The sequence below is a fragment of the Lygodium microphyllum genome, chromosome 20, assembly GCF_053477565.2.
Source record: "Lygodium microphyllum isolate KBCC chromosome 20, Lygodium_microphyllum_v1.1.10, whole genome shotgun sequence".
NCBI lineage: Eukaryota > Viridiplantae > Streptophyta > Polypodiopsida > Schizaeales > Lygodiaceae > Lygodium > Lygodium microphyllum.
In genome coordinates this window covers 68,588,624-68,616,530 of record NC_141154.1, presented here as the reverse complement: position 1 = coordinate 68,616,530, position 27,907 = coordinate 68,588,624, and the positions used below count along the sequence as shown (strand labels likewise).

Below are 27,907 nucleotides of genomic sequence, written 5' to 3'. Positions count from 1 at the left end.
TATCTACTTGGAGTTTAGGAACACCTCGAACTCAACCCTTATTATAGTTTTGGAAGGTCATTTAGAACCTTAGCTAAGCATAAATTTAAACTAGTAGAAATTTGTGAGTTAGTTGAGCAATCGAGTCTATAAATGCACACTCCCTTCCCATTCTTTAGTAAGTAAAGAATCAAATACTTTTGGGGAGACCCTTGAATGATAATAGGGCTCGTTCAATGGGGAGATGTTTGAATGATATCTGTTAGATGCTACTTGCTACAAGTGACCCATTCCATGGTTTATTCACACATTGCTTGATCTTTCAAAGTTGGTGGCCATACTTATTCATTGAAAAACCTCTCCTAATCCATTTACAAGGGGGAAATGTGATGGCTACATGAGATGCTCAACCTTCCTATTCAATCATTGCATTGACCCGACCCTAGAGATTCCATAAAACCAATGTAAATATGCATCTAAATACTTCAACGCAGCATGCAAACACTTGGGAGTAGCTCATTAAGAGTTGCTCATGCCAATAAGCAGCCCATGCTTACTTCTAGAGCATCATCGTGGACCAATGAGGAATAGCTCAACCTTGATAGAAGTAGCGCATCAAGGCTATCACGAGGACATGTATTTTTAATGTTTAGGTTTGGCACTGTTAAGTTCTACACATGTAAGATGCAAGTCAATTAAGTGATAAGTGAGAACTTTAGTGACCCCATTGATTAGTGTGTGACATCGACAAAAGTTGTACAAAGTTATGCTGGACAAGTACTTGTGGATGCCTGATGTCAATTTGGGTCTAGACCATTAATTGGGTCATTAAATGTCTAATGGTGACATAAGAGGGACTAGACATTAATTAATAAATTAATGTTAAGTCCAAGGCCAATTAATGTTGGGACATTGAATGTCCCATGGGGATTAGCACATTAATTGTGGATAGGTACTAGCCAATTCTTGGGCAATGTCAAAATAATAATTACTTAATTTTCAGAAATTAAGTGCTAAAAATTAATTAATTATAGCTAAAATTTTACTTTTGAAAAACTCTCAAGTGGAAAAACAGGTTGCCACTTGTGAAAACTTCCCACCGCGAACTGGAGGAGGGCTGTTTTGGGGGCTGGTTGAGGGTCATTCCAGCATTCAAAGGCTTGAGGGAGGAGGAAGGAGCCATTGGATGAGCTCTGAGAAAGGTGACAACTGATCACGCAACACGATAGGACATGCAATAGGTTTCCTTCTCTGCCTCAGTGCGAGGTAGTGATAGAAGAGGACGGTTCATCAATAGCAATTCCGTTTTACCTCCCTTTTGAAGCTGTTGGCGTCATCTCTCAGCCAATTCCAGCTTGGGGTGAAAAGCAATTGTAGAAAGTGTTGTTGAACCCCTAATTTACAGCAGAAATTAGGGTTTTCACACCCACCTTGAGATCCATTCCCGATTATTGAAGACTCAACACTTACGTTGCAGCTCAAGGCAAAGAGATTTGCAGCTGAACCAAGAGGCAGCCCATTCACCAAGTATTGTCACCCGCATGCAAGAGATTGAAAACCCAATTAGTGGATTGTTCTACAATCAAGGGGCAAATTGTGCCCATGCAGTGCTGGTCATTTTATGATAGCCCACATATTGAGGATTGGAGATCAGCTTGTCATTGTACTTCAACCTTGGAGCAATACAAGATAAAGAAATACCACAAGGGATGCTAGTTGTTGGGGCCAATCGGGTGGCAGCTGTCCAAGATTAAGTGGTACAGTGTGTATTTTCAGAATTGTGTATTTAATGCTTGCTGCAATTTTGAGTTAAATCAGATTATCACCACCCCTGCCAAGAAGGGGAGCTGGTTTCATGAAAGGCACATACTCATTAAGCACAAAAAATTGTGTTCTTATTTCAGCTTCATTGGACTCACCATCCTAGAACAGCAAGGAGACGTAAGAACTCAGGATATCTTGCTTCTCCATGTCTGAATTGACCCTAAAGTCCCTTGGGATAGCCTTTTAGTGAGGACATTTGCATGGTTTGATACAAGATAAAGAAATACCACAAGAGATGCTAGTTGTTGGGGCCAATCAGGTGGCAGCTGTCCAAGATTAATTGGTACAGTGTGTATTTAATGCTTGCTGTAATTTTGAGTTAAATCAGATTATCACCACCCTTGCCAAGAAGGGAAGCTGGTTTCATGAAAGGCGCATACTCATATTGGACTCACCATCCTAGAACAGCAAGGAGACATAAGAACTCAGGATATCTTGCTTCTCCATGTCTGAATTAACCCTAAAGTCCCTTGGGATGGCGTCTTAGTGAGGACCTTTGCATGGTTTGGCATCTAACAAGTGTGGCACTATATTTCTCTAGGAGTTGTGGTGATTGTTCGTTTATGCTAGGCCACTTGTACACACTACTTAAAACAGTGGAAGTTCATTGCTCATTTTGTTCTTATACAAGAGTATGTGAGCATGACTTTAATTTGTCTTCAAATCTTGCATGCTCTAATGCTTTCAAAGTTCTAATACCATGAGCCATCACACCCCCAATATGAAGATATGTAATTACTCTTCCATTCAATAAAATAAAGTAAAATGCCAACCATTTTCAAACAAACAATCTAGCCATAAGATCATCTCCGTTGTTTCTTTTGAGATAACAAAAGCATACAAGAAAGCCATAGGCCCAGTGCATTCATTGATTGCATTATCATCAAAGTAAATACTAAAAGATCATTGCCATAGTCTCAAAATGGCAATTACCAACAAAATGTAAGCAACGCACATCATCAAAATAACTATATCAATTGCATTCCAAAAGGAGTTATACCTAAAAGATCACAATATTCATCAATGTTCATTCTTTCTAGCCCAAGAAAGCCTACCATCACTTTGTAAATTAGAATTACCCAAACTTAAAATACATTAAACAGCACCAATGTATTCCCCTTGGAAACAAAAAACACCAATACAACCTTGTTTGGCTAATATCATACCTCTGTCTTCCAAATCCTTTTAGATGTTTAGTTCAGCAACCATACATGGATGATGTACATGGTTGATAAATGCATGTGCAATACAACCAATACATGAACAAGCTATACATGAGAAGTACATGGCAAAATCAATAATAGTACAGAATCCAAAGAACACACCATCCAATAAATTAGGACCTCACCAAAAAGTTAATGTTTCTTATACTACAAGATTAAATGCATGGTGCAGGTGGGGCTGGACTAACTCTATCTCTGATGCAAATGAATCCCCAACCTGCCTACACTCTTGATCACCAGCTTTCAAGATACTAACATTGATCAAGATTACATACTGATTTTAGTGCAGGCAGCCCGTGGCTGTCCTGGTAAATAGCCATATCCTTGAATGAAAAAGGTTGATCCTCATGCCATAAGGATGCCTCGGGGTGGGCATTTAGCCAATCTTGTAGCAGATCAAAGGAAAGCTGCAGGAGAAAAAGCACACTCAGAACCCAAAAATACATATCTAGAGCCAGAACACGAGTGAAAGAAAGTTGGACGTGTGAAATTTACACTGCTACAACTAGCATCATAGTTAGGCCTGCGATCAAATATAATCAGATATGTATTTAAAAGGCAGAGGACGGACATGGTTTTCTGCTAAGCCAAGCTGGATGATTCCTCCTGGATTCTCATCTACATGGTAAGGGTTCTGTTGATACTCTTTCCATCCCACATAATAAGGTGAGTCTCCAGTCCCAGTAACAGATATTGCCCTGCTAGAAACAAAAGGTGGACGGCCAGAATTCCTTCGCGGAAGCCTTTCATATGATGGAGAAGGATTCGATTCGTCTGATAGGCCAAAAAAAAGGGGGGGGACATTGAGCAAATTGACATGCATTTTATAGTTCACATTTCAAACAAAAACAACACGAGTTTACATACATTGTTCCAAACAAATTTAAAACATTATCAAGACCTCAATTCAACTCAAGGGAATGTTTGCCACATCTCCACTTCAGATTTTAAAGCTGATAATTTACAACACTTGATATTTTGCCAGTAGCAGCAAAAGCTAGTGAGTTTTCCTTACCAGAAGCAAATGATAACGACTTTACCTAAACAAGCAAAGCATCTTCTTGAAACATTCTAAGCACTCATTTGAGTTCATCATTGAAAGATTCATGCAATCTAAGGTTGTGCACTATTTGCATTTTGCTACTGTTATTTTAAAGTAGCCCTAATTGTAATGTGAATTTAAAACAATGGATATTTGCTGGAACAGCTAAGAAATAATGTGAGTCATTTTAACATCTACAAAGACCACAATGGTATGAAAGAGAAAAGAAAGGAAGTCGTATTAACATCGATAAAGGCCAAATTTATCTATGAGCCCAAAATGGTCATCTAAAAGTTAATGCACCTAAGTTTGCATGTAAATTCTCCAGGATAGTGGAAGGAAGGAACACCATGGAGGACCTCAGTCATCGACTTTGCATTGCAATCTATCTCTGTTGGGTAGCAATAATCTCACCCTTTCATGCTAAGATGCAATGTTGAATGCAATTGTAGCTAAATGGTCCTCCAGAGTATCTGCAGAGGCAACCAACAAACTTTAATGCCCAATGTCTCATGCCCAGGCCCCACAACAAATGACCTTGCTCTTGTCCTATTTTACAAGCATTCTTCCTCTCTTGTTCCTGCAACCACATACCAGGATCCAGGATGCTGCCAAAGTTTGACTTCCAAAACTGCAAATGAGCTGGTCCAAACAAGGACAAAAGCGGTGGATGAACATTGCATCATTTCATCTCCGTATGGCGAAGGAAAGATGAAGCAACTTCTCAAGTTCAGCACAATAGAAAAAGTACGACAATGCTGAAAGATGAAATACAAGCTCAAATGCAGTCCAAAATGGATGTAGCAAAAAGTATTTGGCAAATAAGATTCAAGGAAGAAATACAAGAGGATATAAATGCACAACTTGGGGAGAAGGACAAAGTAATTGCATAGCTCAAGGCAGAACAAATTGTGTACAAAAATCAGCTGCATGAGAGAGAGAGAGAGAGAGAGAGAGAGAGAGAGAGAGAGATCTTGCAAGTACACAACAAGCTGAATAGATTGATGTGATAGATGTTGATGAAAGTAGAATGGTTAGGGCCTCATTATATAGGCCTAGGGTTTCCCCCAAACCTTTGACCCTCATTACATGCTAGGTGGTGTAAAAAGCGTTCACACCTTTGACAGACACACTTACACCCCTAAGGTGTGTTCACACATGAGATATATAATACTACCAAACCCCAATGAAAATGGGAAGGTCTTACTCAAAGAGGCAGTGTCTAGTCCCGCACAATGATTCTTAGAAAAGGAGATACATAAATGAGAGAGATGCAACATGAGGATGGTCGTGACATGGTCTACCCAAAAGCTTAGGAACCCAAGGTAAGGCATGGTGCAAAGGTATGTGTGCATGGCTGATAGGCTGATCAAATGCTAGCATAGCTCAGAGGCATTGGACACATGACCAAAGGCCAAATATGTGGGTATAGCATGGCTCTGAGGCACTAGGTACATGACTAGAGGCCAAATACGTAGGTATAGCTTTTGGGATCAACTCAAAAGTCATACGTAAAGTGGCTACAAAACCCCCCTCAAACAGAATTCCTAGTAGAATCATAAAAGATAAGTACAAAATTCACATCTTTTGAATTCATTTTTGATAAAAATCTGGGCAGAGTACCCCACACAACAAATAGATGTGTTGAAAAGGTCTTAACGCATGCATTAGCATGGCCAATGTTTAATTCCAAACGCATTCTTATTTATTTATTTATGGTTTCATTCAAAACACGTATCATTGCCAAAAGACAATGACCAAATATATACATTAAGAGGCTTGTTAGAAGTAGTAGGTGGCTCATTAGGATCACTATCAGATAGCGTGTGAGTAGCAATGTAGTAGGAATGCTACTTGTCCTTTTTTTGGGTAGCATTGGTCAATAGTGTGACCAATATGCTTGCAATATCAGCACTTGGGTGGTTGTTTCTCGGTGTAGAAGGCTATCAATGATATGTCATCATCTTTGTTGCACCCTTCATTATCTAGAAGGATGGCGACCATCTCCTCATATTTCATCTCTTGAGCCACCTTGGGAGTTGTCATGGATTATGAATTGTGCTTCTTTCATCAAGCTATGAAGAAGTACAGCCTTTTTATCTTTGTCATCTAGACGATTACTAAGTCTTGTTAATTGTTGTTTAAGGAGACTTTTTTTTTTTTTTGCAAGTAAAATGTGGCTGATTATATTACTCAAAAAAACTGATTCAACGGAGAACTCATGCTCAACAAATAAGCTAGAGCTGATGAAAAGTCACTGATACATCATATATACAAGCCTCTCAAGGCGGTCTAGCGGGGATGGAGGCAAGAAGCCATGGAGGGGGGGTGTATCGCCATCTAGGGCTACTTGCCTGCATCACGAAGAACAGGTCCTGGCCGCCCCAAGTGTACATGAAATGACATCGGAGCTCTTGACGAGCCCTAGACTCACCCTGTACCTGATCCCATCAACCTCAAAGGGAGTGGATGATGGAGGTCCAGAGCTCTGCTAAGGTCGCCTGTACTAAAAGTCTCTCTCTGTCGAAAGCCACCTGACACCGCGCCTTCCAGATATGCCAACGAGTAAGACTCCCTATGATTTCCCATACCTCAGAGCGGTCTGATGTGGGCTCCAGTACCTGGCAGATGGGTAGAGCCTCTAAACCCACCACTGCGCATGACCCTGCCTCGATAATGAATATTGTATCCTACATCCCAGCCTCATACAGAAGGTGACGGCCCTGGCTGCAGAAAGCTCCCCAAGAGATACATCCAAGGTTGGGTGCTATGCGGCGAAGGATGTGGCATACTCCTCTCCACACGAGCTATGCCGCCTCACACGACCAAAGGCAGTGCTTTGGGGTTTCCATAGACGGTTGTGTGCAGCGGTTACAAACTCCCTCCTTCTGCATTTGGCAAGCCGGCTTCCCACCGCCAAGCCTCCATGTGTCACCAGCCATAAAAAATATGATACCCTCCTCGGCCTCTGTTCCATAGGCGGCGCCAGAAGGTCCTTCAGAATGGCTCCGTGATGCTGTGCTCTACCCAGTGCCTGCTACGTGATGGCACCCAATCCATATCCTCTTGCATCAATACGTGTCTACCAATCCTGGCGGTGTACTCCAAGAACCTCAGTGGCTTCTTGGCGACCGCAGTGGCCGGCCAAAGCCACTCTCCCGGATCCCACTCCAACTATTTAAGGAGACTTAAATGATCAAGATGTTGCTTAAGAGTCTCCAAAGGATTGTAGGAGATAATGAATAATTACATGTTCAAAAATAAAATGGAATTATTAATATCTCTACCAAATGTGACTTGAAGGCCATTCCATCCCTCTTTTGCCGGTTTTGTGAGATCAAGGTGATGAAGAAGCTTGTTAGAGGAGAGGCCAAGCCCAATGATGACAAGCACTTTCTCATTTTTCTCAAGCCATTCCTAATGAAGTTATGGATTGCCCCAAACATGCTCCTCATTAGTGAATACGACTCTCCATGCGCCTTCTCGCATAAGTATGAGTTGAAATTTGGTCTTTCAAATGGAGAAGCCAATACTCAAGAATTTTTCATTATGATGCCATATCTTGGCATCTCAATGCTAGACACCATTGTTGCTACACTTTGAACAATATTGTGTCCTAAAAGCAAATAATGTCAATGATAGTGTCACCAAGTATGCCAATAAGTGATGGGCAGCAAAGGGGTAATGGTAGCAATTGACATGAAGACCAAAATACTCCCATGCCAAGAGCGCTACATCAATCTAACACAAAGGATAGTAGCAAGGCAAGAAGACCACTCTAATGGTGAGGCCCTCACAAAGTGGGGACTGTAAAGGGAGTTGGAGGACATGCATCCAAAGCTGGAGTTCCATGACACTATCGGATATAGAGCTTGGTGGCATGGAGCCTGAGGTAGAAGGCAAACAAGCACATGGGGCAAACGCGAGTAGGATGAGTGGTGGGAGCAAGGTGACTGGTGGGCATAGGGCAAGTACACTTTAATTTTAAATAGGTAAACGAACTTAAGTAGTTATCTTAGGTGCTTGTTGAGCTCATTAAATATTGATAGCATGGCTTGCAAGTATAGGCACCAATGATGAAATGAATGCAAAATGGAACAAGCACGATATAATATTTGACACAACAGGAGTTATCGGGCTGATCTAGGACACATGTCAGGTAGGAGCAGTCAATGGGTAGGCAGCAAGTTGACATGGTACATCCGATAAAAGGTGACCTGATAGTGATTCTAACATCTACAACTAACAAACGTGAAGATGACAGGCATGGACAAAGGCTTGAAGATGACACCCAAGGTCAAAGCCTTCTCCCCTTTCTTTTTCGTTTTCTTCTTCTTTTTCTTCAATGGCACAAGCAACCACAAAAGACTTCACAACAGCAACATCCTTTCACACGTACAAATCTCGATGCTATGATGCCACTATTGGGTTAGGTAAGAGAGAGTGCTAGCTAACCAAACGGGTGTAGCTTAGTTAGTTAAGTTGAACAGACCAAAAGGTCTTCAATTAAACTCTTACATCTTGTACGATCATTTAGTATAGGTGTTACAAAGGGGAGGGTCAATAGATTCATAAAAACAAGTGGCTTACCACTAGGGTAGCCACTTGATAACAAAAAAAAGAGAGTGCTAGCTAAGGTGGATGCAGCTCCATGAGAGAGAGAGAGAGAGAGAGAGAGAGAGAGAACTCTTGCAAGTACACAAGCTAAATAGATTGATGTGATAGATGTTGATGAAAATACATTGGTTAGGCCTCATTATATAGGCCTAGGTGTTATGATAGATCAAGCTCTCAACTCAAAATCGGGCCAAAAGACAAGCCTTTCCAACTCCCCCAAACGTGCAAGGAGCCTTTTTGAAGGTAAAACGGACGTTTTTGGTGCTTACGCAAGAGCCAAGGGGGGAAACCCCGGGCCCTTCCTATAACCCCCTCACCTCTCAACCCAAGAAGAAACTAATCCCCCCCCTCACTTTTTCACTCAAGTCACTCACCTTCCCACCTATATTTTCCTGGAGGAAGCCCCGAGCCACTTAACCATGCCCAAGCGTGACGAGAATCAGCCCCGCGCCGAGTCGCCACCAAGGAGAGCCAAGCCTCGAGTAAGGTACCTCCCCTATACATTGTGTTGGGATTCAGTATGACCAATGCACCGCCAACATTTTGCACATTGGTAGATAACTCGTTCGGTGATTTTTTGGATGTATTTCTCGTAGTATACATTGATGATCTCTTGATTTTCAGCAAGACCTTTGAAGAGCATAAGGAGCATGTAAGAAAGGTACTGGAAAGACTCCGGGAACATAAGCTGTTTGCCAAACCAGAGAAGTGTGAATTTGCGGTGAAAGAGGTGGAGTTTCTAGGCTTCATCGTAAAGGAGGGAAAAGTAGCCGTGGATCCAAAAAAGGTGGAGGCAGTACAGAACTGGCAGCCGCCGACTACACCGCGGCAAGTCAGAGAGTTCTTGGGCTTTACAGTTTTCTGCCGTAAGTTTATAAAAGGGTATAGTGGAATCACGTGGCCATTGGCGGCACTGACGGGGAGCAACACAAAGTTCTCATGGGGAGAAAGAGAGCAAGAGGCTTTTGAAACACTCAAGAGGGCTATGAGCTCAGCGCCAGCGCTTAAGATGCCAGATTTTACCAAACCGTTTGAAATTCATACGGATGCTTCAGATTATGCCTTAGGAGGAGTGCTGATTCAGGATGGTCATCCGATATACTATGAGTCCAAAAAGTTTTCCCCTACTGAACGAAGATGGTCTACTCATGAAAAAGAAATGCTGGCAGTGATTCATTGTTTACGGAAGTGGCGACACTATGTTCAGGATAAACACACCAGAGTGCATACTGACAATATCTCTTTGAAGTATTTTCAGACGCAGCCAAAGCTGTCACCCAAACAAGCTAGGTGGCAGGATTTTTTGGCTGACTTTGATGTGGAGATCCTGCACAAACCGGGCTCGGCTAACAAAATGGCGGACGCATTGAGCCGCAAGGCCGAGCTGCAAGTCATGACATTCTCAACACGAAGTGATTTTTTGGCTGCTGTAAAGCAGTCTACTCAAACTGACAACGAGATGCAGAAGCTGATTGAAGATCTGCTTGAGGGAAGAACAGCATGGGAGATGTATGAATTGAAGGAGGGATTGCTATACATGCGCGAGAAACTCTATATCCCAGATGACCTGGAGCTCAAAAAGACTATTCTTAAAGAGGCGCATGATTGTAAGCTGGCAGGGCACACAGGACAGACTAGGACTCTAGAAAGAATACAAAGACATCTGTTCTGGCCTAAGATGCGGGAGGAGGTTATAGAATATGTTAGAACTTGCCCGACCTGCCAGCTAGTGAAGGCACAACGACTGAGACCGGCTGGTCTACTACAACCCATGCCAGTACCGTCGCGCCCGTGGGATGTGATCAGTATGGACTTCATTCTGGAGTTGCCAAAGTCCCATGGGCACAATGCTATCTTCGTTGTAGTGGATTATTTTTCAAAACAAGCACATTTTGTGCCCACCACTATTCCACTCACAGCGGCGACAGTGGCACAACTCTTCTTCAGTCGGGTCTTCAAATACCACGGGTTGCCTTTGGCCATAGTCTCTGACCGGGATGTTCGGTTCATGAGCAATATGTGGAAGGAGTTGTTCAAATTGTTAGACACTCAGCTTAGGTTCTCCTCCTCATATCACCCGCAGACCGATGGGCAGACGGAGCGGGTGAATCAGGGTATTGAAGATTATATCCGCGCCTATGTTCGCGCTGATCAAAAGGATTGGGCCCTGTACCTGGATGTGCTGGAGTATCACTACAACTCCTCTCTTCATAGCGCGACAGGTTTCACTCCGTTTGAGCTCGCAACTGGCAAGGAAGTCATCACACCCTTGGCGCTGGCAACGGAGCAAGTTCCACGCGTGGAAGACCCGGACGCGGAAGAGTTCCTAAACAGGTGGAGGGATAGGCTGAAGGCGGCCCAGGAGAGCTTAAAGGGAAGCAAGGTCATCATGGCAAGACGTTTCAATACGAAACGGCGTCAACTTGAGTTCTTCCCGGGCGATCTAGTGCTGGTGAGCTCACAAAACATGGCTCTACCCAAAAACCTCACACCGAAGTTCAATCACAGATATTACGGGCCATATAAGGTGGTGGAGCAACTCAATGATGTTACGTATAAGCTCCAGTTACCTAGAGGAGTATGCATTCACGATGCATTTCATGTCTCCCTGTTGAGGCGCTTTCACGGTGATACAAAATTCGGACGGCAAGTTCCCCTTCCTGCTTCACATGCCAACTTGCCCTTCGAAGCTGAGGCAATCCTTCAATCAAGGTTTGTCAACAGGTGGCCTGAATTTCTAGTTAAGTGGAAGGGCAGACCCCTGAAAGAGGCGACGTGGGTCAAGGAGTCGGATGTGCTGGAGAAAGCTCGGGATTTGCTGCTCGAGTTTGCCAACAGGGATTGAAGACAGACTCCTCGGCCCGTTTGTACAAAATGTACATACCTTTGAGAGCATAACTAAGTAGGGGCATTCTTATATGTATATGCAACTTTTTTCAAATTTTTGGCTAGGAGTATGGGGGAATAACAATGTATATACTATCATAAGAATCCTTAGCCCGTCAACTCGAAGTGGGCTTCGAGTTTTTTGAAGGGGGGGTGTGTATAGGGGAGGTACCTTACTCGAGGCTTGGCTCTCCTTGGTGGCGACTCGGCGCGGGGCTGATTCTCGTCACGCTTGGGCATGGTTAAGTGGCTCGGGGCTTCCTCCAGGAAAATATAGGTGGGAAGGTGAGTGACTTGAGTGAAAAAGTGAGGGGGGGGATTAGTTTCTTCTTGGGTTGAGAGGTGAGGGGGTTATAGGAAGGGCCCGGGGTTTCCCCCCTTGGCTCTTGCGTAAGCACCAAAAACGTCCGTTTTACCTTCAAAAAGGCTCCTTGCACGTTTGGGGGAGTTGGAAAGGCTTGTCTTTTGGCCCGATTTTGAGTTGAGAGCTTGATCTATCATAACACTAGGGTTTCCCCTAAACCTTTAACCTTTACTAAATGCTAGGAGGTGTAAAAGGTGTTCACACCTTTGACACACACTCTTACACACCTAAGGTGTATTCACACATAGAAGCATGTATAATACTAACCACAAGATGGGGCAAAATGTGGTTATCACATGTGAGTAGCAAAATGAAATCAACGTGTATGGAGGAGGCTATGGCGGCTAGGTTGCATAAGGTTTTGCAGCATCAAGTGCACCTGACAGAATGTGCATGCATGTATAGTTTCAAGACATGCATCAAACTATGGCTTTTTGATATATTGGTCACAACTACAGTTCTCTATAAGTAGAGACCTAGGGGCTTAGCCTTTACCACGAGAGAAGAGCTGCCTGCAAGATAGAATGGACTGAAGTGAGATATCTATGGTGGATGGTATTCCATGGATATACCATTAATAATGATGATGACATATATGATCACAAGGAAGCCATTAGTACAACATGATATGATGAAAGCAAGACTAACTGCCATAGATATGGCTATAGCAGCCCTGTTCCAAGCAATAACATTCATTCGAGACTATGGGAGCTTTCACAAAAGTACCATACTTGACACTCATGACTTTTATAGTTGATGAAGGGAGATACCCAACTATTTACATTGGTATGCCGAGATAAGAAATTGACTAAATCTCTAGCTGTTCGTTAATGACCAATGTGGAACGAGATGAAATAGAAAGTCCGGATGTCAATCCAACTAGCAAGAGGCACTACTAATCCTAACAAACCTCGAAGATAACTTAAAGCACTTTGTTGGTAGTCATTGTGTTGCAGTCCTTTGGCACTTAAAGATGAATCCACATGCCCTCCTCGGGCTCTCAAGGAGTATGGTTTTGGTTGGCCTAAAATGTAGGCACAATCTTGGGCTGTTTTAATGCTCTCCTTTGTAATCATCAACATTTCAAGCATATCGTGCAAGAAGTATGGAGCACATCTTCACCCCTTTGAGATCGATAGCCAATCAGTGATTTCCGCTCATAATAGTACATCAACATAGATATCTAGATATCCATGGAATACCATCCACCATAGATATCTAGATATCTAGTTTGCCTCTAGTGTTGTGAGAAGCAAACTCAATATCGAGAAGATAATGCTGCCAATTAGATTGTTTATGGGAGACATATGCATGCAGCACATCCTCCATGGATTGATTTTGCTTCTTTCAATCTATCCATCAGTTTTAGAATGCTGTGAGGACGAAATTGATAATCAGGTCTCCAATTTTTGGAAGACCGTTTGCCAAAGCACATCATTGACTATTCCATTAGGCAAACCATAAGCGTATAAAGACTCAACAAAGAGACTAGCCATCTCATATCTAACATTTGTCTTCCTCAAAATAAATCAAGCCATTTTAGTCAATCAATTGATAACAACCCAAATTGCATCATCACCTCCATTTGTACAAGATCCATGGATATACTACTCCACTTTTTATTAGCAATTTGTATAGGATGTAACATCCCTGTTTGTTTGTGCCTGTTAGCTTTATTAATCTTACACTACCAGCACTTATGCACATGACTCAACCAAAGCCCTCATATGTTGTGTCATAACACTCATAAACTGCACATACACTTTGCCTTGTTTAAACAATAATAAACAATTTCTAATGGAATAATTTTCCATTATCTTTCTCCAAGTAACCAGCTTTCAAGAATCCAAACCACCAAAGCTTACTAGGCTATTAGGCCCATCTTGGACTAATTGTCAGATCCTACCAAACTAACAATCCAATTGGTCATGCCCCTTCAAAGAAAGATACAAATCAATAAAGATTTACATAAAGGACTAAGCATCAATCTCAGGAATTCTACTAAAGGCATTGACAACCTTATTGGTTGCACCCCTATAGTAATAAATCTCAATATTAAACTCCTACACAAGTTGTTTATCTTCCTTTACAGCAATGCAAATGAGGCTGATTACAAAAGAATTTCAGCCAGTGGTGATTGGTCCAAATAATAAATAGAACGTTATATAAATAATGACGCCAAAGTTTTAAGTGCATAGATGACCACCAACAATTCCTTCTCTTGAGTGGTGTGGAATGTGTGAGTATCAGAAAGCTTATGCTCTTGAATGCAACGGGTCAGAGATCTTCATATAAGGCAGTGCCTATCGCAGAATCGTTAACACTCATGATTTGTCATTCATTGTACTGTCATAGATTATTATATCCATCAAGATAAACATGTACAACCATGACCACATATATGATCTTTTCTAGGATTTTTTTATTGCTCCTAGATGATTAGTCCATCCATTCCATGGAGGAAATTTATAGGCCATCTCATGGGCTTTGTGAGGATGCCCTTTGATCCATGATCTAGGCTCACTAGGCATTTAAACTAGTTGCCCCTGGTGTCCTAGGCAATGACACCAAGGTTAGTGTTTTCTACGATGGTTAAACAATTTAGGGTAACATTTTTACTATAAAGAGGCACTTTGTGTGTCATTAGCATATTATTCATTAATACAGTGGCTCCAATTTTGTGATTGAGTTATTGCGCATCGATTAATTTTAGTATGATGTTTCATGCTCTATCAATTAATTGCCCAATTACTTCACACCTAGGCCAAGAATGGCCCAAGACAGATTAGTGAGTACTATGGGACACACTTACTAGTGCTAGAAAGTGCACATAGACTGGCCATTTTCAATGGTTTCTCATGCTGGCTAAGATCAGATACCTTGACGTGCTAGAACGACAAAAGAGAGGTAAGTACAATATACTAATCAATAGTATTAACATATATGTGTGTCTTTTACAATTGTTTCCTACCCTTGAGCCTCAATTTGAGTCAAACAAGGACATTAGGAGCTCTAACATTGGGTTTGTCTATCATTTTATGTCTTTTAGGCATATTTAGATGAAGTGCACTCATTCTCTATCAAATAATCGTGCAATTACTTCACACCTGGGCCAAGAATGATCGTAGATGCTATTGCAGTCAGTTAGTTCCTTCTCTCTCCTGCATTGATTCAGTCTTTTCTCCATGTTCGCTCTCCTTTCTGTTGTGCATTCTCACATGGTTTCATTCACCAAGTTGGAGCCAGAGCCTTCAAAAAGCTCAAAGGAGCAGCCTATCCACCAATTCAGCCAGCTGGGCATTATTTCTTCCTCATCAATTAAACATGTCTTTAATGATAAGACTCGTTTTAACGGGTTGATCTTCACTACTTAGTCAAAGATGATGAGACATGTCCTTGACTTATAGAACCTATGGGATCTTGTGCAAAGGATTGAAATCCCAACTTGATCCTATACTTGGTTCATACAAGGTTATCTGCTCATGAAAGGCTACGAATGCCTCTACTATTGCCAAGCTAATGGAAGGTCTATTACTTGAATTTCATTCACAACTTTAGTATTTTGACTTAGCATCCGAGTGTTGGGCACACTTGACTGACCGCTACGTGGCTCCAGATAGGATCCGTCGAATCAATTTGGAGCATGAGCTCCAAAACTTTAAAATCACTGCCCAAGATGACTTGAAAGTCAAGTTGACTGAGTATTGGCTCCTTCTCATTGAGTTCTCTTACATGGGGACTCCTAAGTCGTCAAATGATCAGGTCACATTGTTTCTAAATAAGCTACCAAGGAAATACTTCCATTTTGTACAGCAAGTAATCTCACAGCCCACTATGCCCACTTTCTATGAATTTAGGCTATTCAATCAGCTTCATAGTTTGACCTCTACGGATGGGTCTCTCGTTGCTTCTTCTCAAAAGGGGCAGCAAGGGAAGGGTAAACAAAATCCAAGTTCCAATCAAAATCGAAAACAAACTCAAAATCAAAATCAAAATAAATCTAGTAAGACCCAAAGAAACTCCCAATCATCCCTAAAAACTGGGGTGGCAGATGTACCGAAGAAAATTTGATATTGTTAACATTGTCAAAAGGTTGGCCACTTTGACAATGAGTGTCGATCAAAAGCAAGAGGCACATCACCAAAAGCTAAGACTCAGACCCTTACCCCTCAGTGTAGGGAAGGCAGGGTGGTGGCAACCCTTCGCAAGGACAGTGGCAAGGCTAAACCCATGCTGCTACCAATCAGCCACCACAATAGACAACATTCTCAACGCCAGAGGGCTTGTCTGACTAGTCTACAAAGGCCAACATCGTCTTTGTAGAGACATTTCATGATGCGAGTCTCCTCCACATCTGTGAGTTGCCTCATAATGAGGTGACTACAGGGGCCCACTCGTCATAGCCAAGTACTTCAACTACTCCTTGGATTGTGATAGTGGAGCTACCCATCATATGACCCCCTTCTCGAGCCCCTACAACCAAGCAAGTTCAAGGTGGGAACAACTCCTTGATTAAGATTCAAGCTCACACTCGTGTCAGTTTTGCCACTAACCAGGGTCCAAATCACACTGCGTTGGATGATGTATACTATATTCCCTAGCTTGGGATGAACTTGTTATACGTTTAGTGGCTTTGCTAGTTGGGTTGAGCAGTCTTCTTCACAACGACCACAATTGAGGTCCTTGACTCTCAGACTAGTTTAGTGATTGCTAACAATAAGGCACAACCTAGTGGCATGTACCACATGACACAATTTCTTTTCAAGCCAGCAACCGAGGGCTCTAAGTTCCACTGCTTCCAAGCGTTAGAGACTGTACCGAAATCTACGAGCACTAAGCGTCTTTGGCATTTTTACTTGAGACATCTCAAATACGACTCTTTATGAGTTGTCACATCGACAAATGGTTGATGACCTTTCACCCCTGAAGCTATCGTAGGATATCTATAAAGCTTATCAGCTCGAGAAGCAACACCATACCCCATTCCTCAACAATCTACACATCGAGCTAAGGCACCTCTTAGATTGATTCATGTCGATCTTTATGGGCTGACATCCATCGCCACCATGAATATCGCACTATACTCCTTTTTTATTGTGGATGATCATTCTAGATACATGTGGATTGTATACTTTCTCAAGCATAAGTTCGATGCCTTCACATATTTTTCTGCTTGGGTGGTGTTGGTGCATAACCGAACTCGTCATCGTGTAGGATGCATTAGGAGTGAAAATGGGGGTGAATTCACCTCCCACAAGTTTTTCGAGATTCGACAGGAGCATGGCATCTCACACCAACTCATCTCTACCAACTCCCCTTCACAAAATGGAGTCATAGAGCATAGAAACCGGACCATCATGAACCTGGCATGCTCTATGATATTCACAATAGAGCTCTCTAAGTGCCTTTGGGTCGAGACTATTAACACTTTGGTGTACATCCTCAACCAATACCCAACTACAAGACTCCACATGAGGCATTTTTTGACTCTTGACCTATAGTTTCCCACTTTAGACTCTTTGGGAGTCCTGCCTACACACATACCCCTAATGATAAGCTATGCAAGCTCACTCCTCCAGCTGATCTCCTAATTTTTGTAGGATACTCCTCCGAAGCAAAAGCCTATCGTCTATTCGATCCTTGGACAAACAAGGTGATCATCAGAAGAGATGCAATGTTTGATGAGACAAACATTATGTAATCTTTTGCACTGGATCTCGTTCCTTTCCTCGCATTATTCCCTTAGAGATAGTGCCTTCTGAGCCAAATCTACTACCCACTCCTGACCCAACAGCACATTTTTCGCCACCCAAGTCCCCCTTCGCGAAACTCATTACCTTGCTAGTACCAACAGACCATGTAGGATTCGGGGATCCTTCCACCAAATTCCACTACAGAGGGCCCTAGAAGATCTACTTAGCTTGCACCTCATGCATCATTTGCATTGTTGTTTACAACTGATTACATAGCGTATTCTGAGCTGGATAGTTGGCAGGAGGCTCTTCAATACCCCAATGGTGTGAAATCATGGAAAAGAAGCTAGAGAGTATTGACCAAAATGAGACTTGGACCTTGGTTCCAAATCACAAGAGAGTCATCGGAAAAAGTGGATTTTTAGAACAAAGCTAAAGGTTGATGGAACTTTAGAAAAGTGCAAGACTCGCCTTGTGATGCAAGGGTTTTGACAAAAGCAATCATTAACTAAGAAGAGACCTTACTCCTACTGCATGGCTTACATCATTTCGTCTGTTAGTTGTGCTAGCTACTCACTATGATTGGCCAATCTATAAGATGGATGTCAAAAGTGACTTTCTAAACAATTATCTAGAGGAAAAAGTTATCAGAGTGAAGCAATACGGAAGCATATGACCTAGACAAAGAGTAAACACAAAGAGAAGAGAGAGAAAGAGACAGTAAAACGCAAAAAATTTGCAATGAAGAATGTTGTATAAGGATGCAAATATATACACAGGTACAGAGAGAATCTCTATGTATGTCTCCACCTCGAAGGTCTCACACTCTATGAACCTCGAGGGCAGTCACCACAGTTTGCAACCTGAAAACTGAAGAACGACTGTGCAAGAGTGTGGAAACTAGGGTCTATAAATAGCCCAAGAAAAACACATCAAATAATACAAGTTGACTACAAAACTATCTGATCAGCTGCAATCCGACCTACTGTAGTTGTTAAACCTATCCTACCATGTGTGTTGCTAACGTCAGCTCTTGCCTGTCTGTAGAGGCGAGCTCAAGCTCAACCGCCAAGACCCATGGACCGCTTATTCTTTCAAGCGTTTCAAGCCAAGCAACACTAATGGCTACCTCTCACATAGCCGACTCGCTCTCTCTCTCTACAAGTGTAGTGAGCTTACCTCCATATCCAATCGAGTTGCCTCCTCTCCCGAGCACTCCGATAGCTCCACGATCCAGTAAAAGAAGAAGAGGAGAGCCACCTTTGGCTACACACAAGAATGAGCTTCTTCATTCACTTTTCAATTTTATATACAAAACCCTAAATCCCTTTTGGGCAGTCATCCCCTTATCCCCTTTTTTACATGGCCGAATCGTGGCTTAGGCCATTTTTCCCATTGTCCTCCTATCTTCCTAGCTCCCTTTCTACCACCCGTCTATCTTTGCAATTTGCACAGGTGAGAGCCTGGCGCTCTTTTACAAAATAAATCATGGCGCACCTTGCGCCCTTTTACAAAAGTATTGACTTGCGCTTTTTCTTATGCGCCTCTCTCCTTGATTTAGGACTTTTTTACACTTCTTGTGTTTCCAGATTTTTCTTGGCGCGCCTTTATCTTCCGTTTCACTTTTGTCTTGGGCTTGTCTTTTGCTTTAGATTTTTTGGATTTTCCACCTTGTTCGTTTGAGGGTTAACACTGTTTGTTCAAGGAATGTCAACCTCTAACACCCCCTCTCAGATCCTGGACACGACTAAAGGTTGAGGAATTTGGAGTGTTATCGAAGTAAAGCCTAAGGAAGCGCTTTCGTAAACAAGTCTGTAAGATTATATCCTATCTTGTAGTAACCCAAAGCAATAGTCTCATCCAGAATCTTCTCCCAAATGAAACAATCTTGGATCTCTATATGCTTCGTCTGAGCATGAAACACAGGGTTCTTGGCCAAGGCAATGCGACTCTCATTGTCACACTAAAGAACAGTAGAACCTCTCTGCAGGTAGCCAAGCTTCTCCAAGAGCCTCTGAAGCCACACTATCTCACATGTAGTAGAAGACACTGCTCGATATTCTGTCTCAGTCGAAGATAGGGCAATCATGGGTTGCTTTTGCTACTCCATGAAACAGCACTAGCACCCAAGATAAAGCAATAACCTGTCGTGATCTATGATGATCCACATCACCAGCCCAATCTAAATCACTCCATCCTGTAAGTACCAAGGCTATAGCACATGTACCTGCTAGATAATAGATCCCAAGATCAAAGGTCCCCTGTAGAAACCACAAAATCCTCTGAGCAACCTGCCAATACACCATCTTGGGTTCACTCATGAACCCAACCAACACACCAACAGCATAACATTAGTCAACATGAGTATTGAGAAGCTAGATCAAGGAGCCAACCAACTGCCTATAATGGATAGCATCTGCCAAAGGAGAATTGAAATGAGTTGTAGTCTTTCTATTCAAGTCCATAGGAGTCGTAAGAGACTTGCATCCCTCCATCTCACACATAGTCAAGAGTTCGTGTATATATTGTTGTTGGGAAATAAGGTCCCACTCGGAGTCTGATAGATCTCATGACCTAGAAAGAAGTGAAGAAGTCCCATATCCATCATCTCAAACTTCTCATGAAGTGCTGCCTTCGTCTACTCGACCATTTGTGTATGGTCGCCTGTCACAATCAAGTCATCCACATAAAGGACAAACAACACAAGACCTCCACCTGAGGTGTGAACATAAAGTTGGGGATCAGTCTTGAAATGCCAATACCCCAATTTCTCTTGGAGGAATGAGTCAATCTTCTCATTCCAAGCACAAAGCGCCTACTTAAGGCCATAGAGAGCCTTCCTCAACCTGTACACCTTACCATCAGAATAACCGAAGCCTAGAGGCTACTCGACATAAATCCCCTCCTTCAACTCCCCATTTAAGAAGGCAGATTGCACATCCAGCCGATAGATTGGCCATCTTTGACAACACCTAAAAACATGCCATCTATTGCAATAATTTTTTGAAAAATTTGTATATAAGTGACACCCTACTACCATCTTTTTACATTAATTTACTACAGATGCGGTGTTGGTAGTTGTTGTCTTTGGAGGCCGTGTTCTTGCAGTCTAGCCAGGAGATGTTGGTACAAGGAAGTTCTTGTATGAGAGGAAGGTGGAGTTTTAGATAAAATCTGATAGGTTTACTTAGTGAATCTCAGCTATGACTGTTTAAAATTTTCCTGTAGGGATTATTATCACTTAGAGGAGATAGGACCTTGTTATAAATTAGGAGTTTTCGGGGGAATTTTAGACTTGGCAAGGTCTTGACAGGTTGATAGGATATCTTAGTATTAATCTAAGGGATGGGGGATTTCACTAGTTATGCTACCTCCTACCTCCTAAGTATTAAATTCTTTATGAAGAATACACAGCATCATGATTGTGATTATTATCTACAGTAATACTGCAGTGATGATCAAGGGGTGATCGTTAGATCATTGGTGATTATTATGGAGGTTTCTTTGGGGAGGTGTTGAATATCAGATTCAAGAGGATGACTTCTGCAAGGACGAAGTGATCCAAAGGGGGCATATCAGGCAAAGAGAAGACCGGATTTACTACCTATAGACACAGAGCCTGTAAGACACAATCTTGGACAAGCTTATGGAGGAGTCTTTTGGTGAATTAATACCAAAGCAAGATTTTCATGTTTGATGTTCATCATTCCAAAATGTAATTCCCCGATAAGGCATTTGACTTCAATCAAGGGTGTAAGTGGGTTCTCAATTGTAAACAATTGGTCCCTTGTGTGTGCCAGGTGTTAAAGGTTATAAGAACACACACTGTCATATGTGAATTCATCCTTGTGTGGTGCCAAAGGGTGCCAAATGAAATTTTGCAACATCAATCCAAGATATGCAGTGGTTAGGAGTAGGGCAGATTTCTACTTGGAAACAACTTGATGATCATGATCTATCTACAATTGATTACCAAGTATTGTGGTCCTCATCAACTAACACTCTTATACAACACACGTGGTGGTCTCTTCGTATTTCAACCATCCTTCTTTTGCTTTTTTTTTTTTTTTAATTCATTACCACCATGGACTACACCTTGTCACAAGTATATCCAAAAGAAGTTAAACACCGTGATGTACAGGGTGGTAGGGGGATGGAGAATTCAAGCAACAAACTCGTCACCGATATAGATGGATTTGGTAACTAACACTTAGAAGTGCAAGGCCCATTGGGATCAGAGCATGAAAGAAGAAGTGTCTTAAATCTTTACATGCTTGATAGTGGGGACTACTCCAAGGTGAAGAGGATACATGGTTATGGGTGGATTCAAGAAAGCCAAAAGAAATGGTTTAAAGAGCTATCTATCGAATTGCAGGAACGAAACAAAATCAATGCATTTACACCTATGGATAAGATTCCTGCCTTGGCTTACTTTCACATTCCTCTAGTTGAGACACGTATGGCAAGTCTTTGCTCAATAACTGGAGTTAAGCAAGAGGGATCAATTGGTTGTGCACAAGTGAACTCTGGCTTCTTGTCCACCTTACATGAAGCAGGAGATGTTCGTGTGGTCTTTAATAGACATGACCATGTCAATGACTTTTGTGGCAAACTTCATGGAAATATAAAAGTTTGTTATGGAGGAGGAGTTGGCTACCATGCATATGGTAAAGTTGGTTGATCTAGACGAGCAAGAGTTGTCCTTGTGTCATTGAGGTCATCAACTAGTAGTAATACCTCACACATTGACATTTCAAAGGGTGTAAAGGTGCCTATATTACCCTATGTATGCTTTCTCATTGTACGGGCAGTTACATTCTCGTTGCGTCTCTCTCTCTATCTCTGAGAAAACTGCAAGGAAAGATTTGGGGGCCTGTCTGCGAATTGGAGAGAGGGGGAAGGGCGATGAGGGTGAAGAGGCAAATTCAAACGACGAGTCGCGAAGGATTGAGCAGCAGCCTGATGAAGTCACAAAAGGTGAGGTGATGGCGGTTCTGAGGAAGATATAGGGGCAGGGCATCCCTGAAGCCAAACAGATACTCATTCCAAGATGATGGAAAAACCGCTTGTTTGGAGGAAGCTACACAAACTGGTCCATCGGAGGCTCAGAAGCAGATTTTGATCATATGAAGGCTCCAATCAGCCCACTTTATTTTACTGGCAGCATACAAGTGCGAAGTTCAATGGTTATGTGTGATGGCGCCCTTCTACACTACCTTCTTACCCACAAGATGGGCAGCCCCAACGACCATCTTTTCCGTCTCCTCTCTGCTCCCACTAAGCCCTTCATAACCAGGATTAAAGAAGCTTGGGAATTCATTCTCTGGGACTCTTTCTGCTGCTCGCAAGCTTGACTCAGCTAAGAGAGGAGGGCCGACTTGAAGCATGACGGCATCCATGGGGGCCTCAGTAGTATTAGCCTCAGGAGCAACCGAGTACATGAAGTGAGGCACACGACGTAGAGAGAGGCACCGAATTTGTCAAACAAGAAGTCAGCAAGCCGGATCTGCGCCAGGCGTTCGCATCCGAACACATGATCCGACAGTTTCATTTTGTAAACAAAGGCTTGAAAGTTGTAGTAGAGTAAGAGAGAAATATTTACATCACGTCGATCACCCAAAGCTGGCTTTAATGGTTGCCCTACTGGAATGTGTGCAAGAATTGAGAACTAAACTAGATGAACAAATTGATCAATAGTTCAAGGTGAAATAACAAAACAATATAGTAACTACTCAAGTCAAGAGTAGCTCACATGTAAAAGGATCTAGTAGCCCATTGACAATGCGCCTATTCATCATGAGGTGGAGAAGATGATTACAGCTCAATAATGCCTACCCTCCTTAGAAGCTACATTGATAAATGCTCTTTGATGGGTCCTCCCTACTTTGAATGTAAATTATAGCCCCATATAACTAGGACCTCTAATTAGGTGTGAATCCCTACTATGATAATGGTTGTTGTTAGGAGTTGATTAAGACATGCTTAAGGAGCCTCATGAACACACTCTAAGAGGAGTTGATTTATGACATTATAAAATGCAAGAAAGGAGTTGAATTTATTTTTTTTTAAACACAGGCACTAAAGCATATAGAGAGAGAGAGATGGGGCGCCTTCTCTGCTCCGGTCATATTTCATAAGGAGGGAAACTCAAAGTCTAGGAGAGCTTGGATAACTCAGGGTCAGGACAACTGGCTAGAAGACATTGGCTGGACTGCAGGAGGACACGGTCTTCAAGAACGTGACAACGACCCGCGGGATTTACAAGTATGTGCCCTAACTGTTTATCTAAAATAAATGATATAGTATAAGTAAATGTTCAGTTTAATATTTTTAGAAAATGCTTTGAAACCTGTTTTCTTGTGCTGAAGGATTGTCTGCATTTATGTGCACCTGAAATCATTTTCTAAAAATTAAAAATAGTGAAAAATGCTCTAAAATGGTTGAAAATTGACATATATGAATTTTTATAAAATTTCTGGTTGATCCGATCTGACTTACAATATTTTTTTTGATAAAGGTTATGTCTTTAAGAATTTATTGAATTTTTTTTCATAATATTTAAAGACTATTTGATATATTTAAAAAAATTAAAATGTTATTTTTAAAGAAAAATAATAGTTTACATTTAAATAAAATGTGTTATCTATCAATAAAAATATGGATCTTTACATGAAAGGCTAAAAAGACAATTCTTGATTTCTGATGAAGTTTTGTAAGCTTTAAAACGAAAAGAAACAACAGTTTAAATAGATTCTACTGAAAGAAACATTTTCATATAAACATGGTGTTTTTATTTTGAGTAAATAAAACAATACGTGATGTACTATTAAATAACACAGGGATGGGTAAGAATGGAGATATTTGAATAGATCCAAGGGATCTATACCTTGAAACAAAATTCTTAAAGTCAAACATCAAAACTTCTTGGATAAACCGCCACTAGTATGGCAGGAGAAATTTATGAGGAGCCGCTCCTGAAAGATGAAGGGAAACTGTAATTATCCTAGGTTTAGCGTTTTAGTGCCCAATATAAAGACCTAGCTGTAAAAGTTTATAAGAAACGAAGTGTGAAATTAAGTATGTTTACTAGAGTTTAGATATCTCTAGTTGGACTATTACAAACAAACGTCGTAAAAATAATCGAAGGCTAAACCAAATTAGTATAGTTAGTAGTAATAATCACCTGTTTAATGCAACAACTCTTAGGAGTTGGCTTGCCGACCTGGTTAAAAGTGGCTTGGTCTTTGGCTAGTCAACCTCCTATGGCTAGCCAAGGCAAGAACTTGGTGAATAGTTGCCATCCGAGCTGTAAGTATCATGGAAATCAATGCTTGGGCGCTATGTAAAACCTTTAGCAATAAGGCGGATCTTGTGCTTGTCCAACATGCCATCACTACGATACTTGGTCTTGAAGATCCCTTTGACTCCAATGATCTTCTTAAAAGAAGACTTTGGTACAAGATACCGAGTGCCATTCCTCTCAATTGACTTCGGCTCCTGCTTCGTCGCTCTCCGCCAATGATCATGAGGTGGGCTCCCGATCCTGCATGACACAAGTCATCAAACAATAATTAGTGTACACAAGCTCAGTGTGGTGAGCTTGGTTCCTCTGAGAACATCACAGGGCATCTTGCGGTTGCAACTCCTCAAGGACCCCCTCAATCTCTACATCAAAAAGAGTGCCTCAAGCCCAACGAAAAGGAGGCCAGATCTCGTCTCGTCACTCACCATTTGCTGAAGTTTTTGGAAGGTCCACCGATGGTAGCTGGGGCGCAATCGATGAGTCTAGGGGCTGAGATCTAAGCTCCTCATCCAAAGAAGAGTCCTCAAGAGGCACAAGCTCCAGAGGAACAGTCACGGGCGCTCAACTGTCACTGGGATCTCTAAGAGCGAGATGTTCCTCACCCCCCTCTAAGGCTAGAACTTTCACGAACTGAACATCACGGCTCGTGTAGATATCACGCTTAACGGGATCATATAATTGGTAACCTTGAGACTGCAAGCTATAGCCCACAAGCACCTATCTTTGGGAAGCAGCTTCAAATTTGTGATCTTGTGTTTCAAGATGTCAACATAAGCATCACGCCCAAAAACCCTGAAATAAGAAACATCTGGCTTAGACCCAAAGTACGCCTCATAAGGATTCATACCAACAATAGTGGAAGTAGGGGATCAATTAAAAATATGAACTGTAGTAGTCATGGCCTCAGCCCATAGACACTGAGGTGTCTGGCAATGCTCCATCATGGTACACGCCATCTCGATCACACTACGATTCTTCCGCTTCAATATGTCATTCTCCTAAGGGTTGTTTGTGTTAGCAAACTCTTGGTAAATACCATGATCTACACAGACGAGCAAGCTCATTAGAAACAAATTTCCTGCCCTTATCTGATCATAAGGTCTTCAGTTTCCAGCCTGATTGGTCCTCCTCAAAGAACAACCAATTCATAAAGTGAGAGAAAGCCTCCAACTTCAGCTCAAGAAATAAGCCCATGTCATCTTGCTGTTATCATCCACAATTAGCATGAAATACAAGCTCCCTCAAAGGGACTCCTGCTGAGTCGAAGCGGAAACAGATCGAGAAAGAGAGTTAAGAGCAGGTACAGTAATCGAGGAGTTCAAGGACTCAGAGCTGAACAGTGAACAGTGTTTGCTAAGGATAGAGAGTGAGTCGTCAAATGGGTGTGTACCAGTGTGGTACACACAAAGAATGTAAGAATGTATTTATACTTAGGATACGGTACACTTACACCCGTTAGGGTGGGTTCACATCTGTGAAGTAATATATGTACGGGAGAGCGCGTAAAAGGCCTTTACACCCAACAACCTCCCACTTAAAGGTCATAAGCGAACCTTTAACCAACTCCCACAAGTCTAATTCAATGCTCATATGGAGCCTTTGCAAGACTTTTAGTAAGAACATCTACAGGGTTATCTTGTGATTTGATCTTAGTCAAGGTGACTAGACCATCATCCAAAACCTGTTTGATAAAGTGATACCGAACATCAATACGTGCATGAAACATGGCATTCTTAGCCAGGCATACAGCGCTCTGGCTATCACATCTAAGTACAAGTGTTTTGGTGGGCAGCCCAAAATCCTTGACAAAACGACCAAGTCAAACTGCTTCTTTTGAAGCGTCAATGGCTGAAATATATTCAACTTCAGTGGTAGAGAGTACTATTATTTTTTGCAATCTAGAGTACTAAGAAACCGCCCCACCCGTCAATGTAAAGATATACCTGCTAGTAGATTTACGAGTGTCCAAGTCACCTGCCATGTCTCCATCACAATACCCCTGCAGATCCAACGTACCCTTGCCATAGCAAATACATTTTCGTTGTGTGCCCTTAAGGTACCGTAAGATACATTTCACTGCTTCCCAATGTGCTTTGCCAGGATTTGACATGAATCTACTTACAACTCCCACCGCATAAGCAATGTCAGGTCTAGTAGCAACCATAGCATACATGAGTGAACCACAAGCTAAAGCATAAGGAACACCCTTCATGGTAATGGATTCCATGTCATCTTTTGGGCAATCTGCTTTGCTAAGCTTAAGGTAAGGTGGAAAAGGTACACTAAGAGGCTTAGCATTAGACATAGAAAAACGATCAAGTACTTTGTTGATGTACTTTTCTTCTGAAGAAATAAGAGCTGTTGTTCTCTATCTCGTGTGACACGCATACCCAAAATATGATCAGCTGCACCCAAATCCTTCATAGAAAAGGCTGAATTCAACTGCCTTTTCAATGCATTAATCTGGCTTTTATGCTTACCAGCAATAAGCATATCATCCACATAAAGCACAAGTATAATAAAGCTTTCATCATCAGCCTTTTTAATATATAAGCAGTGATCTGCACTACTCCTTTTAAAACCATGTGAGAGCATCAAGGCATCAAACTTTTTATACCATTGTCTAAGAGCCTATTTCAAACCATACAAGCTTCTCTTAAGCTTACATACCAAATGCTCCTTTCCATGTATAACAAAGTCTTCGGGTTGTTTCATGTACAGCTCTTCTTCCAGATCACCATGCAAAAATGCAATTCTAACATCCATTTGATCAAGTTCAAGATCCATAGATGCTACAATGGCAAATAACACTCGAAGAGTGGTCATTTTGACAACAGGAGAAAACACTTCTTGAAAATCAATGCCCTCCTTTTGTGTATAGCCCTTAGCTACAAGTCTGGCTTTGTATTTGGGTTTGCCATCCACACATTTTATTTTATAGACCCATTTGTTAGGAAAGGCTTTTCTATCCTTGGG

The 27,907-nt window shown here is 41.8% G+C and overlaps 1 protein-coding gene across 1 annotated transcript in view; it reads right to left on the bottom strand.

The window, feature by feature from the left end:
* Positions 1–27,907, bottom strand: part of ACS12 (1-amino-cyclopropane-1-carboxylate synthase 12) — a 94,984-nt gene that overhangs the window by 19,585 nt on the left and 47,492 nt on the right. Inside the window, exons 2-3 of the mRNA XM_087701503.1 lie at positions 3,598–3,800; positions 3,302–3,433 (exon numbers count right to left, since the gene is read on the bottom strand). Of these exons, the coding sequence (XP_087557629.1) occupies positions 3,302–3,433; positions 3,598–3,800 (335 nt within the window). The remainder of the gene's footprint in view (positions 1–3,301; positions 3,434–3,597; positions 3,801–27,907) is intronic.